Here is an 18939-nt window from a genome sequence, read left to right as displayed (position 1 = left end):
ACCCGTGTCCCTACCTCAAAGGTCAAGGTCACACTAAGAGTTTATTTACAATGGAGTGCTGCATATAAGGACATAGAGTATAGGTTGTCGTGTCCGGGCTGTAACTTTCCCTTGTATGGACAGATTTTAAAATAACTTGCCACATGTGTTCCACATACCAAGACGACGTGTCGCCTGCAAGACCCGTGTCCCTACCTCAAAGGTCAAGGTCACACTTAGTGTTTATTCACAATGGAGTGCTGCATATAAGGACATAGAGTATAGGTTGTCGTGTCCGGGCTGTAACTTTCCCTTGTATGGACAGATTTTAAAATAACTTGCCACATGTGTTCCACATACCAAGACGACGTGTCGTGTGCAAGACCCGTGTCCCTGCCTCAAAGGTCAAGGTCACACATAGTGTTTATTCACAATGGAGTGCTGCATATAAGGACATAGAGTATAGGTTGTCGTGTCCGGGCTGTAACTTTCCCTTGTATGGACAGGTTTAAAAAAACTTGACACTTGTGTTCCACATACCAAGACGACGTGTCGCGTGCAAGACCCGTGTCCCTACCTCAAAGGTCAAGGTCACACTTAGTGTTTATTCACAATGGAGTGCTGCATATAAGGACATAGAGAATAGGTTGTCGTGTCAGGGCTGTTACTTTCCCTTGTATAGACAGATTTTAAAATCACTTGCTACATGTGTTCCACATACGAAGACAACGTGTGGTGTGCAAGACCCATGTCCCTACCTCTAAGGTGAAAGATACACTAAGTGTTTATTCACAAGGGAATTCTGAATATAAGGACATACAGTGTAGGTTGTCAAGTATGGATGGTATTTTTTTATGTTCAGAGGCAATTTAAAATAACTTGCCATATGTATTTGACACGTAAAGGCAAGATCAACTTTTCATGTACTGACCTTGTTCGTAGATCAATGTCACATTCGGGGGCATTCGTCACATACTGTGACAGCTCTTGTTTCCTCATGCTATTGTGATGTTATATGACAAACTGTTTATGGTTACAGTTGGTTCATTCTACTTGAAAAATGGATGGAAAAAGTTACTGTATGATTATGTTAAATAAAATAAGTTTCGAAGAGTTCTTGAAACAAATAATGAACTAATGGTGTAAATACAAGTAATGAATTGCTTGATTGATGTCATAATCGTGAATATGAACGCAGTTGGGCTGGTAAAGTATGCATGGAGTTTTCTGACTCCACACACTTGAACCAGCCAAACTGCATTCATACCCTGATAATGACATCAATCCCGCAATTCATTTCTTAAACAAACTTTTAATTAATTGAAGGCTAGTTCTATCATTTTCCAATCAATAGATACGGGCCACCATAATATTCATATGTTGTTTACATTGCTGAAGTTGTATCGGACTGCATTGTTTTGCTCCATTGTGAGAGACAGTAGTTGTTCTGCATGATGTATGCGATAGGAACAACAATGAGAGCGTAAGTGGACAGAAATCATCCATACAACAATTATGGAAACAGAAAATTGCTCTCTTCTGGAGGGGTAATGTTTGGTAGAAGATGGATTTATTATGTCCTCATGAAAGCTAAGAAGGCACTTGCTTTTCTTTATCTTTTTCTTAACGTTACAGGGGATGTAACCTTTTTGCTTGCGCCCTTCCTTCAGAACCGAAATTTTGGGCGTATTTCATCAATTCTTTTCTCCTATTGTGAAATCAAATGTTGACTTGGATGATTTGGGGGGGGGGGGGGGATCCACTTGTGCTATGATGGATAAATCTGATGCATGATGTGTTTTATTTTGAACCATTTCCTTTCTTCATTAATTTCCATTTTATTCTCCTCCAGTAAATGCACTTCTGATGGGAACCATGCATATAATGATATTTGATTGGAATGTCTTAGTTGCAAAATGTGACCATTAATTTTTGCATTTAAGGCTGAATCTGATATTGGATTTGATTGTCTAGACGCACGAGGGACTCCGTCGGCCGTTTCTGGGTGCTTATCTTTATTTGTTCAATATATTCATTGTTCTGTGAAGTGCCATTTGATTTCCATGCCTGAATCTTGTCTCTGTCGTAATGAAAAAATTACGATCTCGATCCCACTCTGAGACCCTTCATTTTGGTCTTTCTCAAAATTACTCTGGCAAAGTAATGCTTGGGCTGAATGCAGTGGGGTTTTTGGCCCTTTTTGTGGCCAAAATTCGGCCCCATTCCCCTCCTGAAATAGCGTTTAATTTTCCCCTACCCAAGTAAAAAAATCGCCCCTTTTTATGTCCCCCTTCGAAAAAGGTGGTATATTGCTTAACACATGTCGGTTGGTCGGTTCATTGGTCCGTCTGTAGACCAAAGCTTGTCCGAGTGATAACTGGACAATTCCAGGACCTATACTTTCATCAAACTTTACATGAAATCTGAGCCTGACCAGTAGATGACCCCTATTCATTTAATGGGTCATCGGGTCAAAGGTCAAGGTAACAATAAACTTGAATGCTAAAAGGTTGTCTGAGTGATAACTCGACAATGCCTGCACCCTTGGCTCTCAAACTGGACTTGGAAGTAGGGCCTTATAACCAGTTGGTTTTGTCAAAAAACAATTGTACTATCAATTACTTGATTGGAAACTTGAACCGATTCCCAACACTACTGCTTAGCTCATGCAGTTTTCCAGAAAACTGTTGGACATCAGATTTTCCTTTAAATTGATAAAAAAAGCGGTTGGTTTTGTCCTTTTCATGCTGCGAAGCAATTTGTTATTTTAGATGACAATTTTGAAATTGTTTTGTGGTAAAACATTGCTCTCTATGGAAAATTGGTGTAAGATTAATTACAAATGTTGCTTTTCTTCCCTCAGCTGATGCTATACGAGTCGCATCACGAGATTTTGGGCTTTCAGGCACATATTTGATATTATTTTTTATTGGATATTTCAATTAAGTGGCATTACAGGGAGAGTTATACTGAAAACAATGCAGGAGATTAGTTTGTTTGTAATAATTATGTCTGAAGGCCCAAAATCGGGCGATGCAGCTTATAAAATCTATATGTTGTGTTTGACAAATAAATCGTATAATAATATAAGAATAGAATATTTATAATAGCATTTATAGATGACAAAAAATGGTATCTGACATTGGTGTCAATTACTTACTTGTTAGTTGCTTGTTAAATCTCATGTTTATTTGGGTGCAAAATATGATTTTTGTGAAATTACAATGATTTAAACCTACCTGTTTCTTCTGCCATTTAGCATCTGTTTTTTAAATTATTATTTTATGTAGAAAAATAATGAGGTCATTGACATTGGAAAAGTAAATTTATAGTTTGTGACGTTTAGAAGCTTAACTCGCAGCTTCAAGGCATTGACAACACCAGATGATGCCATTGCAAGAAAGAATTTTTTTTTTCATAACTTACATAAAATTAATATTGTTATGTAGTTGAATCTTACTTACTGATGTATCACATCGCTTACAACATAAAAATCATTAGCAGTTTTTGCCTAATTTTCCAAATCTAAATTTACTGGGTTTGTGTACCACATAATTTCCATGGTGTCACATTAAGTCCCTTTAATTCTAATTTAAGTTTTTTTAGTTTAAAACAAAGGTTAGGGGTAGGGCCCGAAGACTCGTCTGGCCATCAGGAATAACAGTCTGACATAGAAGCTCAAAGAGACCTGTTTTACACAGAGAAACTGAGCTTCTTATAGGCATTTTGGGTTTAGCAAAAGACCCAGAAAATCTTCTTTGAAGTGTTTTGTTATAAGGACATATTATAAGAGTGTAATGGTTTTAGAACGTTTTCCATAATTGTCTTCAATACACTTGAGCTCTGTCCAGTGATGTTCTGATTGATTATAATCAAAAACTGATTGGTTGGACCTTGAATCGGCAACAATCGATAGTATTATTATAATTATAATCGATCATCAATTGAACCAGTTGTTTTTCTTCTTTTCTCCAGATATTTGCGTTCCGTTAATTTCCACCAATTTTCACCTTTTGCTCATTTATACATTTGGAAGTGTTCAGACGTTATCGTTTAAACAATCTGGCTGAAAGCAACAACACTTAATAACTTCAAACATACACATAACATATGCATTCCGAAGGATTATGTGTTATTGTACAAGAATCAACTACAATTAAGGTATTGTCAAAAAACAATCGCACTATCATAAGGATAATTTTTTACTTCAGTGGAACTGATTATCAATAGTCAAAATGAAACCAGTTTCTTTAACACTATAATTATATATCTCTGTCGAAAACAGAAAAATCGAACATGGAATGTTATGCTCGTCTGGCATTGAAGTACCATCATCCATTTTCTTGTGTTCATCTTGAGAGTTCATGATTTAAAAAAAAAGGCTCAAATAAATATCTTCAAAGTGGAACAGATTAACATTGACCCTAAGTGGCTGAATGGAGAATGTGTGTTTTCCACCGCGTCTTTGGTTCAGAGTATGGAAACCATATCGTATCATATTGTCTAGTCCCTTATCAATGTCTAGTCACGAATAAAGGCAATGTAGATCTGTTTTAGATTGTATCTCTTGTTATATTTATCAACGAATTTGTTGGGCCTCTTGGGTAACTTATGGAATCTGAAAACGGAGACACGCACTTGTTGTTTATAGCTTCTGTCAACAGTTTTTGAGTGATTATTCCCGTATGTCTTAGTTTGATAAGTCAAGGATCTATTAATTATCTTCATGCAATGTTTTCTGCCATGAAACAGAAAAAACGTTACGGCATCGAGACCACTCTATTATCTAAGTACTAAACAAATTTTTTAAACAGAATTTCTTTTATCAACAATTACTTTATTTTCAAAACAAAGAAACAGTCAGTTATAATTAGATAAAAAATACAAAGTACAATTATAGAGAACTACTGAAACCCCCTATTAATTGTGTTCATTTATATATTTATACCTTTTGGGTCTTGTACTTTTTTCATTCAGCTCATATTCTTATTTATATAAAATTCTAATATTCAACTTGAGTTAATCTTATGGTCATACATCATTGACTTCATTCACTCTATTGGTCAGTTATTAATAACAAGTGATCCGATTCGCTACATTATGTTCTTATATCCAATTAAGACCAATATTGAGTACCAGCCCAGGCAGGTGTTGATGCACCAGCCCTTTACAATCTCATGGCTTATTATAGAGGTGTGAGAGGCTTAACATTATTTTTAACATAATTTTTCTGAGAGAAAATGGTGTTTTTGAACCACTTATTGAATCAATGAAAATCGTAAATCATTGAGTTAAGGACGCACTTTTCCCCCCAGAATTTTTATAAATAAAATGTCTTTACAAAGTGTCTTTAATATACAGTTTTTCATAGGCTTTTGATGTTTTTTTAACAAAGGCCATTTCAAGCCAAAATATGTTTGTTTACATTTTACTTCAAAGGGAAACCACTCACATCGATTGATGGATTTAGTTATAATTGCAGTAGAAAATCAGGCACGATTAGCATCAGCAGACAACAATAAAATAAAAAAGTTAAATATTTTAAAATTTCAGAACTGTATGAGATTTTACGTAGTATTATTCTTTATTTTAAACAAATAGACATGCACCATGTGAAGTGGCATCATTGTGCAAACTCGATATGAGAAGGTGTTATAAACTCCGTCATAATAAACTTTATGGCCGTGGGCCTACAACCAATTAATAGTACAAACTGTTGCGATGACAGTGTTGTTCGACCAATTATACCAGGTGTTTGAAATACTTAATTTCGTTGTCTTATACAATTTGTCTTTACAAATAATTTGAGGGCTTCGCGGAGAGCGACAATGGGATGACAGATTTAAATTGTTGTTAATTTATCGATTACTTAATACAGTATTTCAATTTACCATTAATGTGCTGTGTACCACTGTTATTTCAATTTTATCATTTATGTACATGTGTTGTACTAGCCACAATAATGCGCGTTTAGGGAACGTTTTTTTTTACATTTGGATATTTATTGTGTTCCCTATAACGCCACAAGTCGATTTATTTATACCAGTGTAAAATAAAATATTAGACTATTATATTACAACAACACTGAATTGTTAAAAGAAAACATAAAAGGGACACATAAATGATATACTGGTTAATACCTTTTATTTATAATTTAAGTTTTCCATGATAAACTGACGCTGATCGGCTTCTGTCGACTTTACACTGCCATATTGGGTTAGCCACTATTAGTATATTTATCCTACGCAGTGACCTCCCCTGTTGGGACATCGATATTCTTGATACATTATTCATAAGGATGTGTTTTTTTTGGCTGTTTTCCTGATTAATATATATATATATATATATATATATATATATATATATATATATATATATATATATATATAAATGTATTTGTTTTATTAAAGCTTTTAAAAAACCTTATTTATATGTGTTCACATTTTTATCAAATATTGATGCCCTTAACTGAAGATGACTACCTGATTTCCAATGCGCATTTTATTAGTGGAGTTTAACCGGAACAGGTGCGCGTTATCTTTGCGCTAAATATACTTAGCGCTGGGATCTTGGCTAGGAAAACAACAAGTGGTATATGGACGCGAAGAGTCGACAACACAAAAATTATCAAAGACTCTGAAGCGGTTGTTATATGGACTAGTGTTGTACTATTTAATAATCTTTGCAGCAAATATGGAGCAACTGCCAATTTTGACAAATATGGCGGCTGCCGATTTTGCCTTTTTTTCATTGCGTCCTATATTAGAGATTTAAAGTGGGTGTTGTAGTTTTTTCAAGCATTTTTAGCCTGACTCCCATATATATGCTTGCGTCCTGTATTCAATGATTTACGGTATATTCACATGGAATAAAAATAATGAGGAAATGTTTCAAAATAAAATGTATTCCACTCTTGATTAATTAATTTTTTTTAAGGCAAATCAGAAACGTGCGAAAAATGAAAAAAAATGTAAATCAAAACTATATAAGTATTTCATCATTATAACATACAGTGATTATGTTTTTAGTTAATAGTTTCTTGCTTCACGTAAATGTGCTTATCATTATATTTTTATAATTTGATCAACATTAAACATTTGTTATTGAAAAAACTGGCTCAAAATCAATATTCTGATTTCGCTGTCTTTTGCAAACTATCATAAACAAAAAGCAATTCCAGGAAAAATGTAATTAAAGCTCTGTAAGAAATGTAATATGTGATTTAAAATGGGTTCCCCCCTTTTGTGATCAATAAATTGTGCCCTGCGTGAACTGGGGGGAATTTACAATTAGCAAATGCAGTTAACTCTGCCGGGAAGACAATTTATATGTCTAGATTGGGCAATTTTATAAGCTAGATATAAACTGTATGTTTGTTTTTTATTGTTACGGCACAGAAATGATTGGTTTAATTTATCAATTTAACTCTGGTTTCAATATGAAAAGGGAGTTATGTAATAGTTAGATGATATGAAGTAACAATTTAATGATTAAGAATGGGAAGAGTGAGCGTAGTGAATATGCCCTTCTTTATCATTAAAATATTACTTCAGGTCATCTAACTGTCTTAGAACACTACCTCATCGGCTAACACATTGTCAACACAAAGTCTTACGCAGGGAACTTGTATCGAATAAGTGGCAGAAGCTGGACTGGAATTTAATCCCCAGTGAAAGATCTTAATGATGAGCCCCTAGTACTTAATGATTGCCTTTCTGCCTTTTCATTGGCTGAAAATTAAGGTTGTATTTATAAATTGTTTACATGTTTTAATTTCACCATGAGGTAAGGGGTCATGTACAGAGATATTTTACCATTACTTTATACTTAATGATTGCCTTTCTGCGATTTCATTGGCTGAAAATGTAGGTTGTTTAATCATAAATTGTTTAGATGTTTTAATTCCACCTTGTGGTAACGGGTCGTGTACAGAGATATTTTACCATTACTATATACCTATATACATGTGTTCACTTCTTAAAGAAGATGTGTTGGGTGCAATTAACTAAGAGCCATGTTCCTACCTCTTATTGCAATACCCCTCAACTCTTGACAGCAACCATCATTGCCCCCTCCCCAACCCCCAACCCCTCCCGTCATATAATTGATTATATTGTTTCTGAAAGTTTGCAGAATATATTGAACTCACCAGAATGGTGTTTCTTGGGCATTCATCACTGTGACAGGTCTTGTTTGTTTATTAATTCCTGATTTAAATAAAAACAGACAAAGGATCAACATTCAGCCAAGCAACTGCGAGACAGCGTTATTCATTTCAAAGAAATGATTTCATTTTAAGACATTTGTAGTGTTACTTGGCTGATTTTCACAGATATAGTTTAGTTCATTTTTCTTTGTTGTTGTCGCTGCAGTAGGGGGACAGGGATTGTTGAAGGATACAAAGCTTAGAAAAATGTTTTGTCATACATATATTATGTTTATTGTTTTCTTCTCTTAACACAAAGATACTTCTTTATTTAGTTGTTTTGCAACTGATGTTTGTTTAGCAGTTATACATGCCATCAAGGCTATTTCCAAAAACCGCATCTCCCTTACATCATTGTTTATAGTCATGCCTTACTTTCCAGACTGGTTCCATATAAAGAAATCAGTATTTTGTCCTAGTGCAAAGCTGTCAATTCACTAAAGAATATAAAGCGATAAATTTAGTGGTCTGTAACCTCCTTTGATTTCCCATCTGTCCTTGCAGACTGATTAATCATTTTCATCTCTTTGCAGAGGAGTTTCATATTTTTCTTTGTTTTGTAGACTGGATTAATCTTGGACATGTATTTCATCTCTTCGCATACTTGTTACTTATATCCATCCCTTTGCAGACTGGTTTCATATTTTTCTTTTTTTGCAGACTGCTTTGAGACATGTATTTTCTTGACTTAGCTGTCTTGTTACTTATTACTATCTCTTTACAGACTGGTTTTATATTTTCTTTTATTGCAGACTGCATTAAGACTTGTATTTTCATCTCTTCACAGTCTTGTTACTTATTACCATCTCTTTGCAGACTGGTTTTATATAATAATTATTTCATTTTATTGAAGACTGCAGTTATAAATGAGTTTTCATCTCTTCACAGATTTTGTAAGTAATTATTACCATCTCTTTGCAGACTGGTTTCATATTTTTCTCTCTTTGCAGACTGGGTGCAGGATGGTCTGTGCACACGAACAAGTTCAGCTCATTCCAAAAAGCCCAACACCTGAGTGCAGAGGAACAGGAACAGATAATGAATGTGATACAGAAGGCAGATTATCTCGAGTCAGTCGAACAGGAGAGAATTGGGTTTGTTTTAGTTTATAATTTTGCTTAATCATGAAGACAGCTGATATGTTTCTATCCAGTCAAAGATGGTCATTGTTAGGGATACAGCGTCTACATTCAAAATTTATTTAAAGATACACTCTTTCTCAAAAATATGCAGTACCACAATTGTTTTTATTTACTGAAAAGGATGGATAGATAATAAAAACAATGGTTCTGATGAAGAATTTCGTGTTTAATTTCAAAGAAATGTGCAGAAAACACGGTATGTCCACCTACTTTCATATTGCCTGCCATGATCTGATCGTGTTTGGAATATGCTGATTTGCATTATGTATTCCATTCGGAAATCACAAAGCGAAACACTAACACACACAATAAGTACAACACAAAAAGAAAGATATGGATTATACATGGCACTCTGTGTTGCTATTTGGAAATATTACTTTGACTTTCATGAATATTCATTTGAGTCCAAGTGAATCGCATTTGAACATGTCCTAAAAAGTCATTAGACATCATGTTCACTTCTTGCTGTCTTGCAGTTTGTCAGTAAAGCAACATGTTTAAATGCTAAACTTGAAATTATTCCTAATCTTTTTGCATCCGTTTTGATTATATCGCTATCTCATTAGTATGTAAGATAGGGTCAAGGACATTTACGATATCACCTGAACGTTTTTATGGAGATGTTGTTGATCTCCGTAGATGTTTTAAGATTCACCAGTTATTTAATATTAAATTTTGTGCGTTTTCAGCTATTAAATACTTGGCTACAATCTTGTTATCAATAATTGATGTTTCCATGAAAGCATTATTAAGTAAGATAAGTTAAAAGTTTATCACTCAAAATTTATGTTTGTTATATTGCTTATAGATACCAGTATCACCCTAATATATAACATGACATTTTGATACCTTACAATATGTTAAATGAGATCAAACAAAGAAAATAAAGGAGACAATTCACAGAGTGACGGTAAAAATCAAGATATTAACATTAACGACCTTTGATGGCTGATTTATTCCTCCACTGATTTCCAAATGTAGCTTCAGGGTTTCTGACAAAATGATTTACAGTGTCATTAGGAGCTAAGGTCAATAAATTCCTTGTAGACCTGGAAAAAACAGTTTATCATGAAAAATTGATGAGATGCACTGGGAAATTGAGTGTTTTATTTGTATCCTTAAATGAAGTTCGTTAGGTTGGAAAATTTATATGCAACGATTGATTGAAATATATTTTTGTTTTGATTATTCAATTGATAAAATTATGTCAGTTTCTTATTTTTTTGGTTAAAATTCTGGTTTATTAAAAGTTTCTTTAAACTATAAATAAAATAAAACGATGACATGAACTGGGGTGGTATGATCTTATGGTCATACATCATTGACTTCATTCACTCTATTGGTAAGTTATTAATAACAAGTATGTATGTGTGTAATGTATGTATGTATTTCTTTAGACCTTGCGGTTACACCTTTCATTGCCATTTAACAAACTGTATGTACAGAAAAAAAAGATGAAAAAAGTATAAATCCATAGATAAGACGCAGGCGTTTATATATATATATATATATATATATATATATATATATATATATATATATATATATAAATATATATATATATATATATATATATTTAAAGTGTTTTAGTACATATTGAAAAGAACTGAAACAAATTAAAGGATAAATTGCGCACATTGAAACAAAATGATATATTATGCTAATATTAGACAAAATTACAAATCTATGGTATTTTGGAATGAATAAATGTTGTTCATTGGACATTTTTATATAATACATATTCATTTGTTTTCAGTCGACTAGTAGAAAAGCTGGACAACATGAAGAAAAACGCAATGGGAAATGGAACGACACAGTGTGTTTTATGTGGTGACGAATTCGGACTCCTGGGAGCATCACCCACTTACTGTGACGACTGTCGAAAGGTAAAAGGGTGGTATTAATTATTTTATGTTACATTTGGCAGGTTAAAGATGATCATAAAGGTGCTATACACCAAATGGTCCCAAAATAGGCAAATGAAGTATTTCCTCAAAACATTCCTAGAATTGTCAAGGCGAGCTAGTAGGAGGCTGATTATAATCGTTTTACATGGTTAGGATAATAAAACGTAACAGAGCTGTCCCATTTGTGTTTCCCAGTTTAAAAATGACACATAATGGTTTCCAGTTTAAATCATATTTGATTATGAGTACAGATAGATATATCAACCCTATTTTTAAACTAACTGGGATTTCCATGGTAGACAACTCCTGTAAATTTTGAATTGGAAAATGCGCAATAACTGTGAAAAATGCATGTCTCAGATTGAGCGATGTGATACATCAGTAAGTAAGTTTTAGTGCGTTGTACACAAGGATGTTAATTTAATGATAGATTTTGACACTTTTTTGTTTTCCTTGAAATTGTATCATCTGGTGTCTAGACCGTTTAAATAGAAATGCTTTGACAATTTGTAATTTTGTTGTGGCAATTTTTGACTGATGGTGGCATAGTGATGACTCCCCTCATGAATAGACAATGTTGTCAAACAAACAGATGTTCAGTGGAGTACATGTACTAAATGACCTTGACCCAATGGTAACCATGGCGACATGTATTGTTACCTGTTGCGTATCGGGCGGGGGGGGGGGCTTTCTGAGCTAAAGCAGTGCTATATGAGTGGTCTAATATATTGAAATGTAAAAATGTAAACATGAATGTTGTAGCAGAAAATGGAAGGAGTTATGTCATTTTCAGTAACATAAAATGTATCTAGCCCAGCGTGATGTTCGGAAATCATCTAATTATCGTCATTCTTCTGTATGTCTGTTTTCGTTAATATAGGCCTTATGTGGAACCCAGATTGGTCTGGCGGCTGAAGAAAATCCAATTTACAAAAAGTTCTCATGTGCACAAAGTAAATAAGAAATTTTAAGACTATGTTATATAGATCCATGCATCTTGTTTTGGTCTCTTGGCAATATTTTAATGATGCAATTCAAGGCCAAAATTTCAGCATTGCATCATTGTACAAAATTCGGGCAAGTTGAAATTTTGGCCAAGGATTGCATTATTAAAATACAAGCAAAATATAAAATATTTCACATGTATAGAAGCAAGAAATGCTTCAGTTATACAAAGGTAGAAGTTAACCAAAAAGACGATCGTTTGCACTCTTACCTGTACACACAAAGAGAGGATATTACCTATTATGTCTTCACCATTTTAAATGAAACATTATAGCGCAGTCAACTTCACTAACAGAGCCCCGCTTAACATCTTTGACCAGAGTTTAATTGAAAGTTTAGTTTCCTAAAACATACCTTTTCACAAACCACCACCTTATGGAGCACTGTCAAAACATTATTTTGAAAAAAGGTTTGACAAAGTGTTTAAGGAAAATGATCACCTTAACAAACTCCAGTTATAAAATGAAAGTGAGGCTCTTTAAGGGGCATAGACTGCCCTTTGTTTCATTTAATATGTTGAAGAAAAAGAAGAATTATCTTTGTTTTAAGTCTTCATTTGAAGCCTTTCGACATAGTATTTATGACATAATTTGTCACATGGTATACACACCCTGGTGAAAGAAGTTATTTGCTTTTAAAGCGCTTTAATCAATGTTTTGAGAAATTTCTCTAGGCATAATTATTAAAACAATATTTTATGTTTCATGTCAATATACTTATTTCTAAGAGAAATTAATTTCTTTAGTGACAAGGGACTTTTCATATAATGTTTCTGATGTCAGTGAATGTTATGTAATTTGGTGTGATCTAATTAGTATTTTTTTCTCAACGAAAGGTGATATTTCCCCTTAGGGAGACTAGAATGTTGCTATAAAGGGAAGCAAAATCCTGAAAAAATATTGAATAATAAATAGGAATTGTCAGAACATGAAGACGTTTTAACTAGAAATATAATTCAATGAAGTATAAATACTGGGCTAGAACAAGAGTTACAATAAAATAAAGATTTGCATTATTGAGTGTATCGAGTCTGAATGCCTTATGGTTATTTATTATAATTCTCCGTTGTTTTTTATCCCAAATGTGGATTCATACAATTATAAATGACATATATCAATATCATGCAATACAAAGCATTTTACAAAAACATCAATGTGAACAAATTTATATTGATTTAACTGTTGCCATACGATTAACGTATATTATGGAAAAAAAACCCTGCAAACTTTAAAAGAATATATCCTATAAAATACAAACTTTAAAAGAATATATCCTATAAAATACAAACTTTAAAAGAATATATCCTATAAAATACAAACTTTAAAAGAATATATCCTATAAAATACAAACTTTAAAAGAATATATCCTATAAAATAGTATTTTGTGGATATTTCATTTAAATAAATTTAAACAAGTCACTTAACATACTTCTGTATATATACTTCTAAGAGCAGTTTTTTTTTTTGAAGTAATAAGTTTTCTAATTGTTAAAAATTGCCATCATCTATTTTAGGTGTTGAGATTTTATTCATAATGTTGCTTTTGTTTTCTCTTATTTAGTTGTTTACTAAGATATTGGGCATTTTTTTGCACAGGGCACCTTGGTATCTTTCCTTCACATTTTGGTTATAAAAATGATTTTTTCAAGAAATTTATTTGACAACCAATTTTTTTGTTTGACATTAAGTCACAGTCATTATATAGCTTGTAGACTTATCAATTTCTCAAACATTGCAGATTGTGTTTCCATGTGACCTTTATGTTCTCTTCAAATGATTAACACCATCCTTCCATTTAGTGTATTGTCTGTCAAGAAACACCACGCCACATATCAATATTTCAGGACATGTTACATTTCCTAATTTGACAAATTAACCCATCCTCGTGGGAATCGGGCTTCAATGTTCCATCGAACGCTGTTATGGTGATGTTTCGTGTTTCTGAAAATTGTGCCAGTATTTTAAGACTTTTATGATATTCTCATTTGCATGTGTTTTAATATTAAATTTCATGTTCACATAACCTGAGCTTTATGTATATCTTAGTGTGTGTTGTTATGGTAACGTGTTAGTAAGCAGGGTAGCCGCTTTGTGAAAGCTGAACTCTCACAGATTGACCATTTTGACAACTTTTCATTGTTTTTGTCTTTGAATGAGTCATTTTGCATAATTGTCTGGACACCAGTGATATAACGACTGCTGACAAAAGATCAGATAGCAATATTTCATATTTACGTTCAAAATAGATGTTTTATGGCTTAAGGTTTTAGGTGATTTAAGAAAAAATAATTATAATTGAGATCTGTTTTGTTGTGAATTGTCTTATAGGATGAAATTGAAGGCATTGCTGCCAAAAACAGCTGATTCTAAGACGAACAATCTGTGAAAGTGCAGTTTTAACAAATATTAATTGATAAGTGTTTAAAAGTATAGTTTGTCTACTGGCCCAGCCTCTTTTTAAATCTACTATAAAACACTGTCATCCCATTGGACAAAATATAATTTTGGACACTAAAAAAGTAGATTTATTTGGACTATTGAATGCCTATTGTTATTGTCACAACTAAAAATGCCATGAAAGAGGACAAACTAATGAACTCATCTTGTCAATGGCTTTGAATGGTCAGGCACTTAGCAGGATTCCATCGTCAAGCACTCATTGGTTTCTATATTTTCAGGCGGTCTGTACAAAGTGCGGGGTGGACACGCTAAATTGCAATCGACAGCCACTCTGGTTATGTAAAATCTGCAGTGAAAATCGAGAGGTAATGGACATGTATTTAGTTTTACCTTCAATGGCTTTGAAAGTATTACTTTTACTTTGGTAAATGGAAAATGATCTGCACCATTATTTTCAAATCTCTAATAGTTAAGAAGGGTAAATTAGAATTAATATGATTATACATTTTTCATTAAATGCAAATAGAGTGAACTGTGAAACATTTCAATATTTTTTTGTTAATGTTTCTGTTGGAAATCAGCTACAGTTTGACTATCGATTATTGGTTCCAATCATGTTACCGATAATTATAGTTTTATTGTTTTACAATTACTCTTTTGTGCTTATTTTAAAGCTTTATACAGACATCAGTATTTTACCACAATTCTCCAATGATGACAAATCAATTCTTACATAAAGCCAAATAAAAAGAAGAAAAAAAGCCCACCTACCCTACCTGTTTTTGGAAAAAGGATGTAAACCCTAAATAAACCATTTTATTTGACCTTCTGTTGAAAAAGTACCATTACTCTGGCTAAAATATTAATTCCATAATGCCCTTGATTTACAAAGGAAAAAACATGTATATTGGCATCCATTGATTGCCTTTGTTGGTGTCTCTCAGTAAGGTCTTTAGTTCTGGAAAACATAATTGATCATCATTGGATTAGGTAAAATTCAAATTGCCTGGAAGTATGCTAATGCCCCAGACTTCCTCTTATTAATCCTGGCTTCCATTAGCAAGAGGAAGCTTTAAAGATGCACACTAACTCCCAAATAAGATGTACCACAATTAGGCCTTAAATACAATAACACTTGGCTCCAGTTCCTGACCCTACCTACAAAATACGACCCAATTTTTACAGTCAGTTGTTATAAAAATAAATAATTCAAGCTTGTGTTTTTATATGTAGTTTAAAACCTTTTAAGTTTTATACAGAAGATTACTTGAACACCATTTTTAAAAGATGACAACAATGTTCTTTTTATTTAAATAGCCCAGCTACTCTACCTCGGTTCTTGAAAAGGGTGTAACCTTTACCAAATCATTTTTTGGCCTTAATTTATTTAGTTTTTTAACTTGCCAAAAGGATGAATAAATATCGAAAACAATGATTCTTAAGAAGGATACCATGTTTAATTTGAAAGAAATGTGTAAATCTTTTAGGACCCACCAGTCATTTAATATTTGTGCGTTTTCAGCTATGAAATACATGGTAACAATCTTGTTATCAGTAATTATTATTTTCCATATATGCATTATTTGTTAAGAAGTTAAAGGTTTATCACTCAAAAATTATGTTTGTTATACATTTATATGTATTGATTTTGAATACAAGTATCACTTTAAACTACATTCATTTTATGGAAATTTTCAAGTTTATTTAAATACCCATTAGAAACCATTGTCAGACAAGATAGTTGCAGCACTGTATTGATGTTCTATGTAAATTGTTACTGTATACCCTGTAATTTTTGCATGAACCTTTTTTGTGTTCTGTTAGTTTTGACTCAGTTTTCAAGCTTTAAAATGTGTAACTCCTTGACCGGGCCCTTTATTAAATCACCCGGAAGCAACAGTTAATTTGTTATTTTGCTAGGTGACAGATTGTGAAAAATCCTCGCAATATTTAAGCAGTTTACAGTATTGGAGGATTGGGTGATTCAGAATCATGTGGTTTGGTATTTCTCTGTTGGAAACCCTGTCAGATTAAAAGATTGTTATCCCAACATATTGTTTCATTTTAAATTGAAAAGCATCTCTGATGTTTATTTTGCTAAATATCAAATGGTTACAAGTACATCATTGTCATACCGAGCATTGAAATAACATGTTTAGGCTGACGCTTGATAGCAACTGAAAGAAATTGTTTGTGTCATCTATTTTGCAAGAAATTGTTTGCCTTGCAATAATAATTTCCTTTGAAATCCATGTAAAAGTTATGGGTTGAAACAAAATTTAAATATAATAATAATTTAAAGTAATATTCAAGGTATTTAAGGGACTACGTAGACACAGGATGATCTCAAAAAGGCAAATACAGTATTTCCTCAAAAAAAACCTAGAATTAATTAAGAATTATTATATGAGCTAACTCTGAGGCCAATAAAACGTCATTTTAAGTTTAAAAGAATATTTTGTTACTGTCTCAGCTATGTTAACCAGTTTAAAAATAACAAATTATGGTTTCTCAGTTTATAGTGTGTATAGTTAGCCATGTGGGTCATGTGATTAGTACAGGATGCATTTACTGATGCTATTTTTAAATTTATTGGGATTTATGTGGTAGACAAACCCAGTAAATTTCGAATTGAAATATTACGCAAAATATGAGAAAAATACATGTCGTAAGCCATGTGATACATCAGTTGGTAAGTTTCAATGTGTTTTTACACAATGATATCAATTTTATGTAAGTTTCTGACAATTATCTTTTTTTCATCTGTATCATCTTGTGTCCAGTCCCTTTAATATATAAATGGTATATAAGAATATAATGTTGAATTGGAAAAATACTCATAGACTGCGAAAGATGTATGTTTTACAGTCATGTGCTACATCAGTCAGTAAGATTCAAGTCTTTGTACACAAGGATAGCAATTTATGGTTTTTTTTCTTGCAAATGGTATCATCTGGTGTCTAGTCCCTTCAAATCACTGAAATCTATGATTCAACTATTTATTTAGGTATATGCCATTTGTTTGATTGAGAGAAACAGACAATTATTAGCATCTGGTTATGGCTTTCTTCTCACATTATGATTATTGATTCTGACATTGCCATACTTGATTCTTTCTCATTTCTCCCACACACCAATAAAACACATTTTTCAGCTGTTTTAGTAACACTCTTTTTCTCAATATCAGAATAAATGATGTCATTTATCTGTCATATTTTCTGTATAAGCTTCGGTCCGTTCTGCTAATTTTCTCTTTATGGGCTGTAATAGGTATAAATATCTGTTTCGTCTGTTTGTATGGCATCTTGAGGTTTATAAGTGGTGATTTAGTGTTGTAGAGGGAAGAAATCATCCATGTTTTATTGTATTGATCACTGCTGTTTTCCATGCAAGACTTTTAATACTCTTATATAATATATATTAAAAAACAGTAATTCTTGTAATTTTATTGCAAAATTTGAGAAAGGTATTAGAAAATTTCTGGATTGTTATTTTTTAATTAATTTTTCAAACATTTTACCAAAAAAATCTCATCTCACAAAATTACGTAGTTTCTGTATAATATCAATGAAATACAGTAATTCTGGTAAGTTTATTTTTAAATTTACAGAATTATTGACAAATTCCATAAATTCCCATTTAATTTTCAAACGTTTTACCCCAAAATTTACATTTTAGACCATGTGATTGTCCTATACTTCTTGGATATTAAATGTACTGCTTGATAAAACACAAAACCACCAAAATTATTTCTATGCATTTTTTTTCTCCATGTTTTTTATTTTCCCTGGACTTAATCGTTTGATTCATGCATGGTTATGCTTTTATTGTCCAAGATTTTGTAATTAATGGTTCTTATTATTGGACTTGTGTGCAAATCTTGTCAGCTCTCTAAGCATGACTTGAAGTTGAATTAAAACAGGGAAATTAATCCCCACTGGTTTGTAGAGAATGCCTTGTATTAAATTTGGTGCCTGGATTCTGTGAGAGCAGTAATTGCATGATCTCACAGCATTGACATTTTTTTTGTGTTAGAGTTAGATGACATGAAGTAAATTCTTAATGATTAAGATAGGGCAAAGTGAGTGTAGCAAATAAGCTCTTCTAAATCATTAAGAAATTACTTCAGGTCAGCTAACTGACTTAGAATACAACCTTATTGGATGATGCATAGACAACAAAAAATCTGATGCTGGGATTGTGTATCAGATGAGTGTCAGTAGGCGGACCTTGAAACATTCGCAGAAGTTGAAATTCTTAAAGCTTAAGCCAAATTCTTAATGATTGCCTGTCTGCAATTT

General features: G+C 32.6%; 1 protein-coding gene across 1 annotated transcript in view; it reads left to right on the top strand.

Annotated features, from left to right (window-relative positions):
* The window catches only part of LOC128231772 (rabphilin-3A-like), a 58768-nt gene that overhangs the window by 8532 nt on the left and 31297 nt on the right, over window positions 1-18939 (top strand). The window contains exons 3-5 of the mRNA XM_052944955.1: window positions 9136-9279; window positions 11084-11213; window positions 14917-15003. Coding sequence (XP_052800915.1) covers window positions 9136-9279; window positions 11084-11213; window positions 14917-15003 — 361 coding nt within the window. The remainder of the gene's footprint in view (window positions 1-9135; window positions 9280-11083; window positions 11214-14916; window positions 15004-18939) is intronic.

This window comes from Mya arenaria, chromosome 4 (genome assembly GCF_026914265.1).
Source record: "Mya arenaria isolate MELC-2E11 chromosome 4, ASM2691426v1".
NCBI lineage: Eukaryota > Metazoa > Mollusca > Bivalvia > Myida > Myidae > Mya > Mya arenaria.
The sequence above is the reverse complement of the archived record's forward strand: the minus strand, read 5'-3'. Positions and strand labels throughout refer to the sequence as shown.